Below are 18,007 nucleotides of genomic sequence, written 5' to 3'. Positions count from 1 at the left end.
TTAATAATTTACAAAAAAAGACACATATTTGATAGACATAAATTATGGTTTTGAAAGTCAAACATCGCAATAAACAAGTGGCAAAGCCGTGACATATTAAATTAACAGCACAAGTATATCATTTTGAGTGACAGGTTCTGGCTTTTCAAACAAACAAATCATATAATTACAACAGGATATTAAAAATTAAAACAGGATTTAATGTATTGGTATGTTCAGATAGTATGACGCAACAGATCCACTTGTAGAATTTGTGGCATACAGTACAGTGTTAATAAATATTTTATACCAGGGTTAATTTTTCAAACTTAAGTATATGTAGTGTTTAAGCTTTCATGATTGCGAACCTTCTCACTGGACTATTTGGATAAATTCAGAATCGTAGGCTGTGATTAAACACAAACACACAGAACAAGGACAGAAGGACACATTAAGTTTGGCAAACAGTTTGACACAAATTTAAAGGCAGAACAAGAAGTTTTCCAATGAGCACAGATAAATAATTGCATTCCTACAAAGTCACATACTAAAACTCCTATCTAAGCATTGACTTGCACGTGTGCAGAATACTTTTTTATTATTAATATTTATAGAGCACTTTATACAGTACATCTAGGCACACCTACATCATAAGATTGCATTCATATTTGTAGCAAATGAAACAACATGATCGTTCCTATCCACCTTTCAAAGCAAATAATCTGTTCCATTTGTACTTTGCACAGTAGAGTAAGAATTACAAAACAAATGAGTTATTGGATTTTAAAGCCCGTACATTTGACATGAATGATTCAAGCCCGCTTTACCACTTTTATCATCAATGACAAGCGAGTTGAGTTTCCATCGAAAATGTCAGCATTATTTTCTGTAATTCATACATTAAGCATTCATATGTTATGATCGACTGCCATCGAGTGTCAAAAATAAATAAATAAATTCTCATGACCATACCTACTGTTACCAAAGAAACATCTTATTTCACACAGTGTTTAACAATAATAAAAACGTATTCTTGGTGAAAAGCATTCAATAGACATAATGCAGAAGTATATGTTTTTTGTGTAGAAATACAATATAAACCAATAACAATGAATCATTGCCCATCTATTTTCTCCCACAAAGTGATCTCTTAAATAATATTACTATTCCAGTTTAAATAACTGTACTTCAAGACACGATCTTCAAAGAGTTGATATAATCATAACAGTCATGTTTCTATCATATGCAGAAAGGAATAGGTTAGTATTTTGTCTTTTTAATTTATAAGAAACTATTAATTAACAATAATTAACTGCCATTCAAATTCCCCTAAAGCATTAGAATAAACAGAACACCAGTTATATACACTATATTTCGATGAAAGAAATTATTGAACCTGAATTATTATTTTTTTTAAATTCAAGTACGGTATAATTTTCTTGCTCATAACTGTAAAGCTCTGTACTGTATAACTTTCAAATCTAAGAGATCAACAAAATATTTATGCAGAGCCCCTAAAAGCCTATACCCCTCATCCCTAAACCCCAAACCTATCCCGTCTCCATCCCCATCCAACCGCACTCCTCAAATATTTCCTCTCTCTCACCACTGTAAATTTTATCTCCTCTCTACACAGTCCAGAAAAAACTTCCTGCAGCAGCTCTGTTGACTCCCTTCGGCCAATCCGGCCAATTTCTAAGGATTTTATGGTCTGTACTAATCTTTGATCTGCAAACGTTCCTGGGCTGAAGTCAATGCCATGAATTTGTTCGCTTCTTTCATTGCCACTGTCCCTAGTCCCTGAGCACCAGTTTCACTTATTTAGAGCATGACTACTGACTAAAAAGCTTTTGAAGTGAACAGAAAGTCATTTGCACTTCAACTGAACTAGTATACAGCTATTACTACATCTTTCAACTCTTTGAAACAAACTGCTTTTTTTAATGCACCGCCATTTCGATCTGACTGAGAAGCAACTGGAAGGCTTTCGAGGGATGTACAATATGAAGATAGATGTTTAAAACATATATCAACCTACAATAACAAGTAGTCCAAAGTAGCATCCTCAGAGATTCCCTGACAAACACCTGGCATTATAATGCTTTATCATGGGCTGAGTGGACTAGCAGCAGTTTGGATGAACATGATCAGAGTAGGGAAGAAGATGGACTCCCACGCTCACCACAGTAAAAAATAAACGCCACATGCAGGTCAAAGACAAGGGTCCTCCTTTTATGAAACTTCATGCAAAACTCAAACAACACAAACAAAAACATTTTCACTATTTCTACAAAATATTTTTTGTTTTATCTGAGGAGGACACCAATAGGAAAGAGCTGCAGCTGAGATCAGTGAGTTGTTCCCAGTGTTAACACCGACTATGCACAGTGTGACCGTTTTGGAGACTGAAATCAAAAGATTTTTGATATGACAAAGCACAAACAAGCCATTCCTTTGCAGACATGAATGAAAATGTTACATAATTACAACAGGTTTATACATATAAGACATATAGCACTATATATATTTATATTCTCCTTAGTAGATACAGCTTGCTCTCTGTAAAATGTGATGAAGTGTTCATTTCACATAGTGAAACCTGGCCGGGTAGAGCATGCATTACTTTATGTGCTAATGCCAGGAAGGGTTTTGCTGTCGCTGGTTCTTGCCAGTCACATCCAAACATTTAGAATGAAGGTGTGGAGTGCCTGTTCCCATAATGCCTCTGTGCTGACACTGGATAAAACACAGACTAAGGTTAGGTATTGTGATCATTCTGCACTAAAAGAACAATCCAGACATAGGCATTGCCGGGTCGAACTTATGTGCAAATAATACAACTTTTAAGTGTTGTTAGTTATACTTACATGTAAAATTCCATACTGTTTTACTCAGACTCAACTAGAAAGCAGACAGAAAGGAGAGCTAAAACACAGCTGAAGTGCGAACCCTTTATTGGATTTCAATTACGTGGGCGCACACTTTTGCAGAAGTTGAATTCCATCTTTTAGAAATATCTGCCATCAAATACTGTCATCTGGGTAAAGAATAAAGCAGTCTATGCTAAATATTATTAATAAATATGGCTTGGTATTTCTTTATTCCACTTTCTAGTTGTTTTTTGTACTAAAGTTGGTTTTATTACACCCCTCCTAACCTACCAGCAGAGGCGAGAAAGTTGCAAAGTGACCAATAATGGATTATTTTCAAATATTCCACTACAGCTTCAGGTATCCAGTCCTTCAAAACTATATCCCCTCTCATCCACTTATTCAAATGAGCTATGCTGGACTTGTGTCTGAACCTCCTAGAAGATGGACACCAGCTATGTGTGCACTGCTTGGCATTGACCATTTTAATGATGTGGTGTCTGACTCAGATATCCTATAGCACTCACTGCGTGTATCAGAGCTGTATCAGAGGAGGGAACTAAGGATGGAATAAGGTATTTCCACCTTGCAAAGCATCCTCTCTGGTGGGCCAATCCATACTCAGTGTCTTTTAAGTTTGTCTTAACTGTGAGTGCTGTACAATGGTGCAGTGGATACACTTTCAAGACCATCCATACATCCATGCTTATACCAAGAAATGGTAAGCCAGCTTAGCCACTTTGCAAATGTCAGGCCAACATGCTGCAATTTGTGGTTCTCCCTGACAGAGCTACACTGACAACTTTGGCAAGATGCATTGGCCATGACTGGCCTCACCGTCTATTATTTGCCTTTGTTTCTTTACTGCTCACCTTAAGTATTGTACAGAATTCAGCAACTAGGACACAGATTCCTATTCCTGGCTTACAAATTGCTTCTATTATTGCTTTCACTAGCAGGGGAATACCCTGGTAGTTCAGACAGATAGTCCAGGACCTTGTACACCTTTGAGTGGAGACTATTTCTCTAATGTTTGAGATACAAATATTTCTTTAAGCACTGTTAGATAGGACAGTCTATAATCTTTGTTGTATTATAACAAAGTGGAAGCAATTGGGAACAACAGCAAATCAGCCACAAAGTGGTAGGCCACATAAAATCACAGAGAGGGGTCAGCGCATACTGAGGTGCACAGTGCGCAGAAGTCGCCAACTTTCTGCAGAGTCAATGGCTACAGACCTCTAAATTTCGTGTGGCTTTCAGATTAGCTTAAGAACAGTGCATAGAGAGCTTCATGAAATGGGTTTCCATGGCTGAGCAGCTGCATACATCACCAAGTGCAATGCAATGTGTTGGATGCAGTGGTGTACAGCATGCCACCTCTGGACTCTAGAGCAGTGGAGACCTGTTTTGGAGTGACGAATCATATTTCTCTCTCTGGCAAGCCGATGGACAAGACTGGGATTGGCGGTTGCCAGAGAACGGTACTTGCCTGACAGCATTTTGTGTAAAGTTTGGTGGAGGGGGGTTATGGTGTGTGGTTGTCTTTTAGGGGTTGGGCTTGGCCCCTTAGTTGAGGTGAAAGGAACTCTTAATGCTTCAGCATACCAAGACATTATGGACAATTTCATGCTCTCAACTTGTGGGAACAGTTTGGGAATGGCCCCTTCCTCTTCTAGCATGACTGCACACCAATGCACAAAGCAAGGTCCATAAAGACATAGATGAGCAAGTCTGGTGTAGAGGAACTTGACTGGCCTGTACAGATTCCTGACCTCAAGCCGATAAAATACCTTTGGGATGAATTAGAGCAGAGACTGCGAGCCAAGCCTTCTTGTCCAACATCAGTGCCTGATCTCACAAATGTGTTTCTAAAGGAATGGTCAAAAATTCCCATGAACACACTCCTAAAACTTAAGGAAAGCCTTCCCAGAAGAGTTGAAGCTGTTATAGCTGCAAATGGTGGGCCAACTCTATATTAAACCTTACGGATTAAAAATGTGATGTCATTAAAGTTCATGTGCATGTAAAGGCAGATGTCCCAAATCTCTTGGCAATATAGTGTATACTAAATGTATCTCTACGAAGGCTCAAAAACGTATTATGGCCTCCATCCACTAACCATTACAGTTCCCTAAAAGACTATTGTGGATTTTTCACCCTTAAAAAGAGATCACTTCAGTAAAATTAGTTAGGGAATTGCATGCTCTGGTGATAAGCTCTCCACGGATGTGTTAATGGCCAGGTATTTTCAGGTGACCTTTTGGTTGAATCCAGGATCCTTGAACAAGATCAAATCACCCCATTATGAATCACATGATTGATATTCCAGCTTTCCATGCAAGCAAACTCCAGAGCGCACACTGTGGTATTATCTAGACTTGGCGGTTGCCATTCAGTCAGTCATCAGGCCAACTGTTCTTCTGTGTTGCTACAACATGAACATTTTCCATAATCTAAGGTAACATTGCCCCCCATTGCTGTGAAATCTGATTAGTCCTGTTTCTCAAGACATTGTTGGCATTTTTGATTCTCACTGCCCTTGGCTATGAGAAGGGGCAAAACAGAGCACTAGTTCCATATGTAACTGTGGATCTATGACTCAATGAAAAGGTTATAGGGAAACCTTTGTGCCTTTATAACAGTGATCTTTGCTGCAAGTACTGCGTTGTATATCACTAAACTACATTCTTGGAAGTTTCTTGTAAATGCACAAGATGAGTAACCAGGTAATTCTCATTGCTCCTTGAGAGTTACCTGGAGCCAAAGTTCCACTATCAAGCCCTAAATTCATTCAGGGGGACAAATAAAGTGATCAGAAATGAAGTTGGTGTTTGACAAAGAAATCTAATGTGACAAAAGGTAACTCACCTTTTTCCCTTCCGTTTCTCATGTTCACTTCCTCGTCTTCCAGACCATCATCAACTGTAAAGTTGTGAATAATAAGCCAAGAAATTAAAGGATTATAGTATCACCAAACTACCCCTTAGAAGTGGAGAAAATACTTCTTTACTATGTAATATAATCAACAAATCATAAACAATACCAGAGTGGAGCTCTTTAACCAACGATGACATGGTATTTGTGATTGAGTCCGCAGCTACCAAAAGATCATTACGGAGATTTCTAGGTACACCTGAAACAGAAAAAGGGTAACACTTTTGTTTTCATTGACTTTTCTTATAGTTTCCCCATAACAGTGGTTTTCAAGGCCCTTGCAATTGGTAATTTGTTTGTTGCACGTATCAGGGATGCCTCACCCTGAGAGAAGGCATCCAGTACATCGTCACTGACACCGGCCAGGCAGTCCTGTGGTGTGTGAGTAGGTGTGGAGCCGGCGGAGGTGGAGCGGATGGGCATGGGCATGGTGCAACTGGCACTGTGGCTGGGTGAGGAGTGGGGTGAGCCCCCTGTCTGAGCCTGTAGCAGAGAAACTGGGTTAAGCTGCCAGCAAGGGAACAGGAAGCAGATCTCACTCTGGATGAGTAGCAACCTGACTCCTCATAGACACACACAAGTCCTTTCAAAGCGCTAGCCAACACACAGAGCATAGTATCAGCGCTAACGCACCTACAGACATATGATCTACATTAAACTTCAAGCCTGCTCCGGTGGTATATGTTCTCGGAACACCTTATTTGGCCTCACACTCACAGAGAACCATGTGTGTGCCATTAGAAGAGCAGGCAAATGGAGAGGTAGATGAAGAAAAGGGGCACTGTGTTTCATGGATTGGTGCAGGGCCCAGGGGCCGTGGCACACAGCCAGGCAGCAGATGGCCAGCCAGACTGCAGTCACATTAGAAGCGAGGTGGTTAGCTCACATGAAAGGCAAGCACGTCCCTGATATTTGGCAGGGATATGCATGGGTCAGCCTGCCCTATGCCAAGCAAGGAAATAAAGGACCAAGCTTAAACATCATATTGTCTTATAGCTAAAAGCACACCTGTGAAGATGCTTTACTTTACTCATGATAGACTTGCTAAGTCTCCTTGCTATGCTCTCCTAATGGGAGTTGCCCGAAATTATCTTGTCACAGATAAGGAACTAAATGTAAGATGCCTGATTACATAATATGAGTTAGTTTTACATGTTGCATCTGTTAAATGCCAGCTTTTTAGAGTTCACAATGCTATGGCAGTACCACAAACACTTTGATTTAACAATGATGAAAGAAACTGTAGTCAGGAACACTTACACCCTTCTGCTCTTCATCCTATCAGCCAGCAGAAAAAAGGAAGGGTGAGAAAATACAGATTCATGAATGAGAGAGAGAGAGAGAGAGAAAGAGAGAGAGAGAGTTTGAGAGAGAAAGAGAGAGAAGAATATAACAGCCAATAGACCATGGTGTACTGTAATAAAGACATGTTTACAGAAAGCGAAAAAGAGCAGGACTTCTAAGATAAATCATACCTTTAGCAGTCTCATGAGCCCTTCCAACTGGACCATCAATTCTCGTCTACTCTCCTGCAGAGCAGACATGCGCTTTTCCAGTTCATCTTTTCTGTGCCTGACCAAAAATACACACAATGCTTGTAAAAACAAATGACTGGCCGTAAGTGAATATTAATTTGTCATTCTAAGTATAAGAGTAAACTTGTCCCCTTTTATTATGACATAGGCCAGTTATTTCCTAACCTACAGCACTTGTATACAGGAACATGACTAAAGAACTTCTTTTAGGACTCCTAGATACCCTCTGGTGTTTAAAAGTGGTACTTTAGTTGAAAAGTGATCATACATTCCAAAGCACTTTCTGCCTGAGAAAACCAGAAATGCGAAATACTTTAAGTGTGTACATTTTGGATGTGTGTGTGTGTGTGTGTGTGTTTGTGTTTGTGTGTGTGTGTGTGTGTGTGTGTGTGTGTGTGTGTGTGTGTGTGTGTGTGTGTGTGTGTACCGGAGCAATCGTAATTCTGCCAGGAGAGTGGGGTTCTGTTGAGCTTTCTCTGGTGTGGGCTGAGAGGCTTGCTCATGTTCCAGACGCAGCCGCTGGATTTCCTGAAGGATCTCCCTGTTTCCCCGAATCATATAATTAATAATATATAATACACACACTACCATAAAATCAAATTCAATCTACAGGGTGTCTAAGAACAGGAATCAATGTGAATAGATTGAGCAAATATATCAAGCTTGAATATCTGGAGCAAAATCCCCCCAAAAACCATAATTAAATAAATGTAGGTTTACTCTCATTAGCGCCTGTCTTTTAAGACACCTTGTAAATTAAAATGAATATTAGTAATGCAGTTTAACAATTCTATATATTTCACCCAGCCATAATAACTTTAGCATTTATTTTTCCCTAGAACCCCACTACATATTGAAGAAGATGCTACTTTAGGTTATTTATTCAAGCTTATTGCAAGCCAATCCCAAGCCAATATAAACAGAAAGTCACCTATTTTTGTTCTCGAGCTCGGCAATGAGTTGCCTCTGTTGCTTGTTGGCATCAAAGTTGAAGCTCAGGTCGGTAGGAGGGCACTGCTGTGAAACAATGATTAAGGTTAAAAACAATGGACACATTAAACAAAGCCATTAAATCAACATGCTGCTGGAGAGGTAATGATATCACACGGGCAAAAATGCCAGAGCGGGCACATGAGTTCAAACATCAGTGGATTAAATGTGCCTGATGTGTTATTTGTTCTCAATTTCCGCACCGTTGGGAGTGCTACGAAATGGCCCATTATTGCAGGGGGTACATATTGCAGAGGACAGAGATATTACAACTAGGTTGTGTGTGTGTATTAATGCATACTCACTGTAGAATTGCTGGCTTCGGCTGCCAGACGAGCAGCATAGCGAGCAATAAGACGGTGCTCCTCATCCAGCCTGCTGGGACTCTCCAGAGTGGTGCTGTCCAGAGAGAACGAAATGCCAAGTATGCACTTAGTGAACTACTCTTTATCAATGGACTCTTAGAAAAAAGGGTACTAAACTGTTGGCATATTCTCTTCCTTTAATATGTATCTTCAACTTGGAAATATCAATATTATGTATCTTTGAGATTTAACCCTTTTTACCAGTATGCTGGTGTTTTATTCTGCGCTTAATGGAAATCAACTTATGGAACATTTTCAATCTGTATAAACAAATGAATGATTTTAACACCGCAAGTCATAAGATAATAAATGACATATAAAATGACTCAGCACGCTGTTGGCTTTCAGATGTTTTTAACTCTGTTGCGATAACCTTACATAGAGTTTAAGTGGTTAAATTTAACACCTTCACATTCTAAATGCTTATGAACAAGATCTCAGGCATCTCAAAGATTAGAAATGAGTTTGATTATAAAAATGAACTTTGAAAATAGAAACATTTATGTGAAAAAAATAGAACTTTTATAGAATGTATTGCTCTTAGGACGCTAGGTAAATAGAGAATAACTACAAATACCCTGAGTATCTTATTTCATTTGAGCCATTAATGATCACTGTAGAGAACTTGGGCATAACCAAAACAGCAGGAAATTCCATTTTCTGGCTTCTGGTAAAAAGAGTTAAGTTACATTACTTGACCATAATTCCCTTTTAAAGTAAAGCTTTAATGTTGCACTGTATGCACATTTCTAGGTAAAAGATACATACTAAAGAGGCAAAAGGTGTGCACTTGAAGATACCACTTTCAGAACCAGGAACAATACAGTACATAACAAACCACACATACATAAAAGCTCAGCATGGACAATCACACACATAGAAACACTCAGGACCATCTCACATAGCTCCTGTACTTTCAGAAAGAAAAAAGTATCATCTGATTAGATCCAGGCCTTATATAAAACCTTAAAATCAGAGACGGCACCAAATAAAAACCCTTTCAGAAACTATATCCAAAGAACATTCAAGAAACCCTTGTGTAGGATTGTTGTTCATAAACTCACATTGCGGACAGGGAGGCTTGTGATTTTTTGTGTTTTCTTTCACTCCATCATCATGTCTTCGATCTTTTTAAGAGGGTCCTGATCCATAGTCACTGCAGAGATATCCTTCAGATATGTCTAGGAGCAATTAGATCATTCTACATTTTTCCATTTGATATTTTTATATTTTTCATAATGCGTTGTTTTTCTGTGCATGGGTCAGACTGTATAAGCATCATAACAAAAAGGCGCAGTATGGTGCATGTCTCATGCTATAAGAACTGCCATACGACAGGAACAGATGATGGAGCATATGCTTCCCTTCCTTATTAAGAGACCTCCAATGAGTCAACAGAAATAGTGTATATGAATGTGAATGTTACAGGACAAGATCTGCTGCCCTAATAAACAGCATAAACAAGAACATGACAAGCTATTCCTTCTATTAAGAGCTTTATGGAGAGCTGAACTGCTGTGTCACTCAATTGGATCCTGTCAGTGTGATCTGTCTGATCTTCCTACTTTCACATACTTCACGGTTGGTTCATTAAAAATGCTACCGTGTGCCAAGACCCTTTCAGAGACACATGGTATTTATGATTCCTCCTCCAAGTGCAAGCTGGAGAAAGATGTGTTAGAATTCTGTTCACGCTACAATGAGCTACACTGCAGGAATTAAAGGCACATCCTGCAAAGACTTTAATAGATCTTTTATCTATTAAAGTTTGAGTGCAGATTTACAATCCCTACCATTTGCCATCTTTTGACCTGACTATAGAATTTGTTCAATAATACTGAATCCAATTAAAAAGATCGTATCTGCGAATAACAACCCAATATTTCAAGGCTGCGCATGATGCAGGGCCAAATCAGTGTGGTTTATAATTGCATATGCAGCAGCTGGTCAATATCACTTAACACTGAATTAAAAACTCATCTGGTACAAATGAATACGGTTATTTACTCGCTGACAGCGTGGCTACATGACCCAGCTAACAATAAATTGAGAGCATCATCATTTGCCCTTGAGAGCCTTCTGAGTGTTTAGGGGGATTGAAGTGGTTGAGCATGCAGCGTCAGCACAAAGGATCACTTTCTTGTCCGTGCGTCTGGCTTTGACACCTCCTGCGCAAGGCCAAACCATTACATGCCTTATTACAGACATAGAGATAGGGAGATAAATTGAGAAATGCATTCCTTTGACTGGCAAACTGTTTTTTTGAAAACTATGGACTTTGCCAGGACATACTGTAGAAAATTTCTTTATATCTGTGATATTCATTGTTCTATAAAAGACAAGGAAGCTATTACTGAAAGACAGCAAAATTACATCCATTATAGTGTAAGAGGTTACTGTTTACACTGGAGGTTTAAACTGGTGGCTTGTTGCACGAATGCCAACCAAGCAAAGTATTTTATTGGATCAAACTGAAAAATATACCAAGCCATTTTTCACTGGCCCCAGTCTAAACATGCACCAGTGTTGTTTCTGTAGCAAATCCTCTGCTGTTCAATACCCTTGTCTATTTTTAAGTAAGCTATATCCTAGCATAAGAGAGACATTATCAATCATAGCAGGTCCGTCCCAAACACAATCATATCAGAGTATCGAAAAGCTGTCATGACGTCCCTACAACCTTCAGTCAGGCTGAAAGGAAGTATTATATTTTGGCATGCTCCGCTGAGCAACAGTGCAACCGTAATTTGGTGGAAAATAATTGTACATTCCTCTACCACTTGCCCTCTGGCCCAGACTACTGCCAAGTGGCTGACCTCACACTTACTCAAACAGAGCGTGACTCAGAAGGCTGCAGTGTCGAGTCAAGAGCATCAGAATGAAAGACCGACGTCAGAAACAGACCTGACAGTGCGCTGTGACACAAACACAACTCGCTCATGCAAATGCATAGTTATTGCCCGAGGTTAACAAAACGATTCTGTTTTTTCCTTAACCAGAGTTTAACCATAAATCTTTTGCAGTGAAGATCTCATGTCGGTGTTTACCCGTGCCACCCCTCCTCCAAACCCTCTCCCACTGCCTCAGTCCATGCCAAGCTATTTATAGCCCTGCTTACATACGAGCAGCTTCTTTCTACTTCAGGCGCTGTGCATCACATCTGGTCCATTCAGGCTTTTTTGCAGTCATGACACTTCATATTCTAAGACATTTCACTACAGCACTTCTGGAATAGTACTACAAACTAAATATAAATATACAACATTCATCAAATGTAATGTAGAAGAAGCTGTGATGGGGAGCGGTATCATAGATAAGAAAGGGATAATCCTTAAGGAGGTTTCTGAATGATATGTCTGTAATGCAATACAACATCCTCCACCTACATTCCATTTTAAGTATCAGGTATTAACATCTTATATGCAATTTCGTCTCATGTTACCATTTTTGCCTGTGAGATCCAGCCAACATAAAAGAGAGTGCGTTGTGGGACGAGGGACAGGAAAGCGCTGAATCACACAACTCGATTAACTCTATTCCTGAGATAAGCTTCTCATCCTGAGTGCTTTTATCTCCCTTATCACATGAAAAGATCCTGCCTTCAAAATGCACCTTGATCTAGAAAGCTGAGTCAATTTCTCCCTTCAATGCTTCAGCTAATCTGCCTTAGTTGAGCAAACATATAGCTTAGCAGTAAATCAAACAGAGAGAATCCAAGACATTTATCACTCACTTGCAATTTACAGACTACAAAGCAAGCTACTTTTAAGACTATAACGGACTGACAAAAGAGTGGCTTAAACATGACAGCATGCAGACGTAAACCTGTGTCAAGTGCTTACCTGGTGGTGGGCGTGGGGGCCCCAGAGGACACAAAAACTGTATCATTCATGTTGTTGGACACTGGCTTCAGCTGACTGCAAAATTATAAAGTTCAAGTCAAGCATGGCCACAGAGCAGGAGCTGCCAACCTGTCTAATATCAGGGGCCTACGTGTGTGTGTGTGTGTGTGTGTGTGTGTGTGTGTGTGTGTGTGTGTGTGTGTGTGTGTGTGTGTGCAGAATACACCAACAGCAAGCTTTCAGAGGAGGAGCTGTCAAAGTGCTCTATACTGTACTGGAACAAGCCTCATGTACCGGCATCTTCACTGTAATTGCTTTTAATACAGTGACATTTTCATTTAATGCTATTTGCCCAAAACTAATTACCAGTTAACAAAGAGAGAGTCTGTCGAATTCTAATTAGAGCTGGAGTTTGAGAAAGCTGAGAAAAGAGAAGGGAGGACAGAGATAGACAGAGGTGACATTGCAGAAAGCAAGGATAAACTGAATTATGGACTGGACCCAAATGCTTGTCAGACCTCACACACACACACACACACACACACAAGAGCAAGCAATTGAGCCCTTCCAACCTCACTCTCTACATTGCTCCCTCTCTTGATATGACTTCTCCTCACAGGTAGCACTACAGGCATATCATTAAGTAAAAAATTAACAAAAGGAAAAAGCAAGATTAAATCTTTTATAATCACATATACGCATGCAGTAAACCTCTTTCCTTTGCATATTCCAGCTTGTTAAAAAAATTGGGGCACAGGGTAAGCCATGATACAGCTTCCCTGGTGCAGAGAGGGTTGCTGCACGGCCCAACAGTGGCAGCTTGACACTGCTGGGGCATCAACTCCTGACCTTCTGAAGACTGGCTCAGTGCCTTAACTACTGAGACTGAGACGTCGCTGCCCAAAGCAATCACTGCCACCAATGTCACCTTGTCTAAGTCACTCCGAACTTCTCTCTGACACTTTCATCAACTCAAGCTGTGCTTTTGCTTCAAGCTTGCTTCCCCTCATATCTGATTATTTTCTCTCTCTCTGTCTTTCACCAACCCACATGTGTGTTCACTCTGTTTTCACACAGCAGTATAAAGGGAAATCCAAAACCTAAAAGAATTTACCCCTGCCTTAACTATTTGTCTAACTTGTCTTAATGAATTGTCTTCTAATGTGATTATTACGCTGCTGTTTTCTGAGATACCAGTAAACCTTAAACATAATGAGCACTTTCTCTTTTTGTAAAAGTCACTAAAGACCTGTTTTGATCATATCGATTTCAGTGTGTTTTTCTCTAGAGGGTAAAATGCATTTGCAATATAAACACAAGCATGCTTTGAAGACTAAGAACAAAGAAAGTGCCGTGACTTAATTTAAGGTATCTGGAGCATAAATTAGAACAGAACACAATGTAGGTACCTTCAGTAAGAATCACAACTCACAAAAGATTTACTGTTATTACACTGTTCAAGACCACACTCAAAAATGGCAAATAGGTTTGTATGGACTAACTCACCTAGTGTGGCGTACGGAGCACCTGTTTGTTCAGATCTGAGACACATCCAGAGGCCAGCTGCCTCTTCTGTCCTGCCCTCTGCTCAACTGAACTAGCATCTGAATGCACAACATTGCTGCTGTCTCCAAGGAAACCCGGCAGTCACATGACTCAGTGACGATCCAGATGCACGCTTTCTCGCTTACTTTCTCTCTCTCTCTCTCTCTCTCTCAACCCCACTCTCTACGCATCTAACTGTCTTTCTCGTATTCTCTACCATATTCGATACACACAAACACACACACACACAAACACACACAACACACAGAATCAAACAGATACAGGCTGTGGTGAGCACACACTCACCCAAACTGGATAATTAAGGAAACATTTTCCTAAATTAGATCATTTATTTACTCATTATACATTATACTAATTCCCACTCTCTAGCTAAATCTCTCCTATCCCAAGATGGTTGGTATGGATGGTAAACGATAGCAGATGCATCCTCAAAGACGTGAGGTCTGCTACTGCATCTTTCTGCTCATGCTACTCCACAGGACAGGCGTTAATTTTTGCAGTTTCCTGGCGATAAGACGAACACTTTTCTATTGTGCACCCTTGGCTAAGATTTAAGAAGGCATCCTGTCTACAATGTCTTTTCCCCAAAGTTCTGTGTAGTGTGATGCCGTGCTGTATGAAGAAGCTCCCACAGTGCCTCATTAAAGTTCATGTTTTCACTGTCCAGCAGGGCCATGTGCTGGTGGCGTGTCGTGATCAATGACACTGTTTCACAGAGCAAAAAGACCCGTTCCACTGTATACAATGACATGCAGCTGATATCTGTCTCTTAAGATGGATGATTAGTTGTCGAACCGGCACAAAGCACCATCTCTGACTTGCTATATTCACATACTGTATTCCATGCACATTTAACAAAACCAAGTCACTTGTATTATATATTTTGCATCTTGCAAGATGTCTGCCCTTAGTGGAGGGCAAGCCAAAACGATTCTCACAAGTTTTATGAGGTCACATCCACAATATTAAGTGGTGTTTCTATTCGTTGCCAGGTAATTATAGTGAGGCGAGCGCTGCCTGACAGAGCTGGGGAAATATGGTGTGGAAACGTCCTCATCAAAATAAAGATCAATGAGCAGTGTGTTCAGGATTTCACCTCTCACCACGGGCTGACATGAATACATCTGCTATATAACTGAGCATCATCACTGCTGCACTGAAATCATAAACACTGAAATCGTACAAAAATTCACAGATGTTCACTGCACACAAAATTTGGTGCATTAGTTTAATGGAAATACTGTAGTATTTTCAAGATTTTGGAGCCAAGCAAAGACCTTAAATAAAAGTAGAATGTAAGAAATTACAGAAATTGCACCCAAATTCCACTCCAAATTCCACATCTAAAAGAGCTCATTCCTAAAAAGGTTCAAGTATCATAAGGTAATATGTTTAGGACTCTAAACATATAAACTTGATTCAATTATAAATATGGGAACGGCAGCAGGACATCAAGGATCACCACGAACAAAGGGTCTATGTGACCGCGATTACCATTTAAAGTGACCACTTGGTTGATAACAATTGTAACAATACAAAGACAAGGTGTACGTGACCATGATTAACATTTAAAGACATCAGCTAGACAACAAGGTGTGACCCAACCATTTGGGAGACACTCAGTTCTTACACTCAATACAGATTCAAAGCGGAACTTCATTTAAATTACCAAAAGGGAAATGCTTGAGCAGGATTTGCTCAGGGTTCTTATTGACTCCGAGGAACCCAAAGTACGTCATGTATTTTGTCACTGCTATGCTGGAATAAACTTCTTGTTCTTCATGAAGATCTTCAACATCATCGTCTTATTTTTACACAACACATTTTTTTATTTCTTAAATCATAATTTATTTAGCAGAAGTGGCTTGTTGCTATTCATAAAAATTCATTCATCAGTAAATGGTTTGTCCTGGACAGTTGTGGTGGATCCGGAGCCCTTCCCAGGAATAATGAGCATGAAGCTGGAATACATCCGGGATGAGAGGACAGTGTAGTGTAACTTGGACTACTGGCATGTTTTTGGGAGGTACAAGGAACCAGAGAACCCAGAAGAAACTCTCAGGCAGAAACTTGAACTCAGGATTGAACCGGATCTCTGGAGCTGTGAGCACACAACCCACTGCACCACCAGACATATAATAATAATAATGATTTTTGTCATTATTATTTCAATGTAATATCCAATGCCATTAAAATGAAAATGTCCAGTAATAACATCACATGAAAAAACAGCTTTGTGTATTATTAAACAGAACTAATATTCAATTTCAAGCTGTAAACAGATGTAGTAAGGCTGTCTTGAGAAAATCTGAAAGAACAACTGATCTCTCTCTATACACAATCACCTGTCAAGGCTCCGCTCCACAAACCTGTTGTCCATAATTCACTTATGCCACTCCAAATAACAAGAACCAAAACTAATCAGTTGAGACATGCACTGTGCCCACAGCCTTTTTTTTCACTGTGGATGAGATCTGAGGGCCGGATTCTATCTGATGGCTGAGTCAGAAGGCAGTCATGACAGTGCGATAATGAAGATCGTGTTGTCCTGAGGTCAATAGCAACACTGTGTGAAAGCGCAACAGGAAGTGAGACGTGTTTACACTGACGTAGTCGTTCCCCGAGGAGCTACAGATGGTCATTAAGGAGTGAGGGAACAAAGGCAGAATTAATATAATTTCGTCAATTCACTTCTTCTTCTTCCTTTAGGTATATGAATACAGATTCAGAGATTTGAATTAAAGCAATGACTGGAAAATAGAATGTCTCAGTATGAATAAAAATCAGAGTCTCATAGCTCACAAATCGCAAAGAACGCAAGAAAGATAAACAAACATCAAGCACATCTTAAGCTAAGTACTTTCACGAAATTAAGGATCAGATAGCATTTGCATCACTTACAGGAGTCTCGTTGCACCAGTGTATGTCTTTTATTTTATTGGGTTCTGGGTTTCACTTAGATTGACATCCCACCTAAAATCTGATTTTAAGAGCAATCCTGAATGTACAAAGATGATTCATTTTTCAATTACATTTGTCAGTCATTTTTCTGCATGTTCACTCACTGACGGGATGAGCTCTGCGGCAAAAAAGCAAACACTTTACATCCACAACTTGCCTGGCCTGACGTGATATCGGCTTTGGCAGATCCCAATGAAAAATCCCACCGTAAGCTTCAATTAAATCAGAAATTAGACAAAAGAACTGCAGACACATATTAATGTACTCCAGATTAGACTTCTGCAATGCAGACTTTACATTATAATAGGATGTAGCCAGAAAGCAGATGAATATGAGCCACATTTTGTTTTAACAGAAGCTTGGTCGTTCTCTCTATACAGTATATTTAACTAAGAAAAAAATTACCTTTAAACGCTGTCAGTTCCTGTATTATATGTAATAGGGACATGTACACCTAAAGCCCATCCTTCAATATGAAACTGAAATTTTATTTAGGTATTTGTTATGCCCTGTGATGACATGCAGCCAGTGAGAAAAGTCACATCTGGCAATATTTGGATGCTGAAGGCAGCAGTATGGTGGTGTGAGGTGTGTATGTGGACTAAAGGTCTTGGGAGCATGCATTTTTCACTTTCATGCAGGTGGAAAGGAGCAGCCAGATCACGTGCAGGTCAAAAGATAGGATGCTGCTGCTACTAATAACATCAAGTATAACTGCATTAAAAGCCTTACATTTTTACGCCAGAAGTGACATGGTACGCGTGGCATTTACACTTTTCATTTTACCAGATGGAGATTTTGGATTAGTAAATATAATGTGGAAATATCCTGTGACAATTAGATTATAATAAACATACACTGCCACTGGTATCATATGAAACATTTTGCCCACAAACATGGTTTTGGCCTTTTAAAATCTGTGGCCATTCTATTGATGACAATGCTTTACCAGAGCTTACACA

The 18,007-nt window shown here is 39.7% G+C and overlaps 1 protein-coding gene across 5 annotated transcripts in view; it reads right to left on the bottom strand.

Moving 5' to 3' along the window:
- dtnbb (dystrobrevin, beta b) overlaps window positions 1-18,007 on the bottom strand; it is a 28,822-nt gene continuing 10,815 nt past the window's right edge. The window contains exons 11-21 of one of the 5 annotated variants that reach the window (XM_060879998.1): window positions 12,519-12,593; window positions 8,617-8,710; window positions 8,253-8,338; window positions 7,749-7,862; window positions 7,262-7,358; window positions 7,047-7,064; window positions 6,110-6,269; window positions 5,896-5,985; window positions 5,721-5,774; window positions 2,847-2,880; window positions 1-2,715 (exon numbers count right to left, since the gene is read on the bottom strand). In XM_060879998.1, coding sequence (XP_060735981.1) covers window positions 2,867-2,880; window positions 5,721-5,774; window positions 5,896-5,985; window positions 6,110-6,269; window positions 7,047-7,064; window positions 7,262-7,358; window positions 7,749-7,862; window positions 8,253-8,338; window positions 8,617-8,710; window positions 12,519-12,593 — 802 coding nt within the window. In that variant the 3' untranslated portion in view covers window positions 1-2,715; window positions 2,847-2,866. The remainder of the gene's footprint in view (window positions 2,716-2,846; window positions 2,881-5,720; window positions 5,775-5,895; window positions 5,986-6,109; window positions 6,270-7,046; window positions 7,065-7,261; window positions 7,359-7,748; window positions 7,863-8,252; window positions 8,339-8,616; window positions 8,711-12,518; window positions 12,594-18,007) is intronic. The other 4 variants (XM_060879996.1, XM_060879997.1, XM_060880000.1 and 1 more) reach the window with 4 other exon arrangements.

The sequence above is a fragment of the Tachysurus vachellii genome, chromosome 10 (assembly GCF_030014155.1).
Source record: "Tachysurus vachellii isolate PV-2020 chromosome 10, HZAU_Pvac_v1, whole genome shotgun sequence".
NCBI classification, from domain to species: domain Eukaryota; kingdom Metazoa; phylum Chordata; class Actinopteri; order Siluriformes; family Bagridae; genus Tachysurus; species Tachysurus vachellii.
The sequence above is the reverse complement of the archived record's forward strand: the minus strand, read 5'-3'. Positions and strand labels throughout refer to the sequence as shown.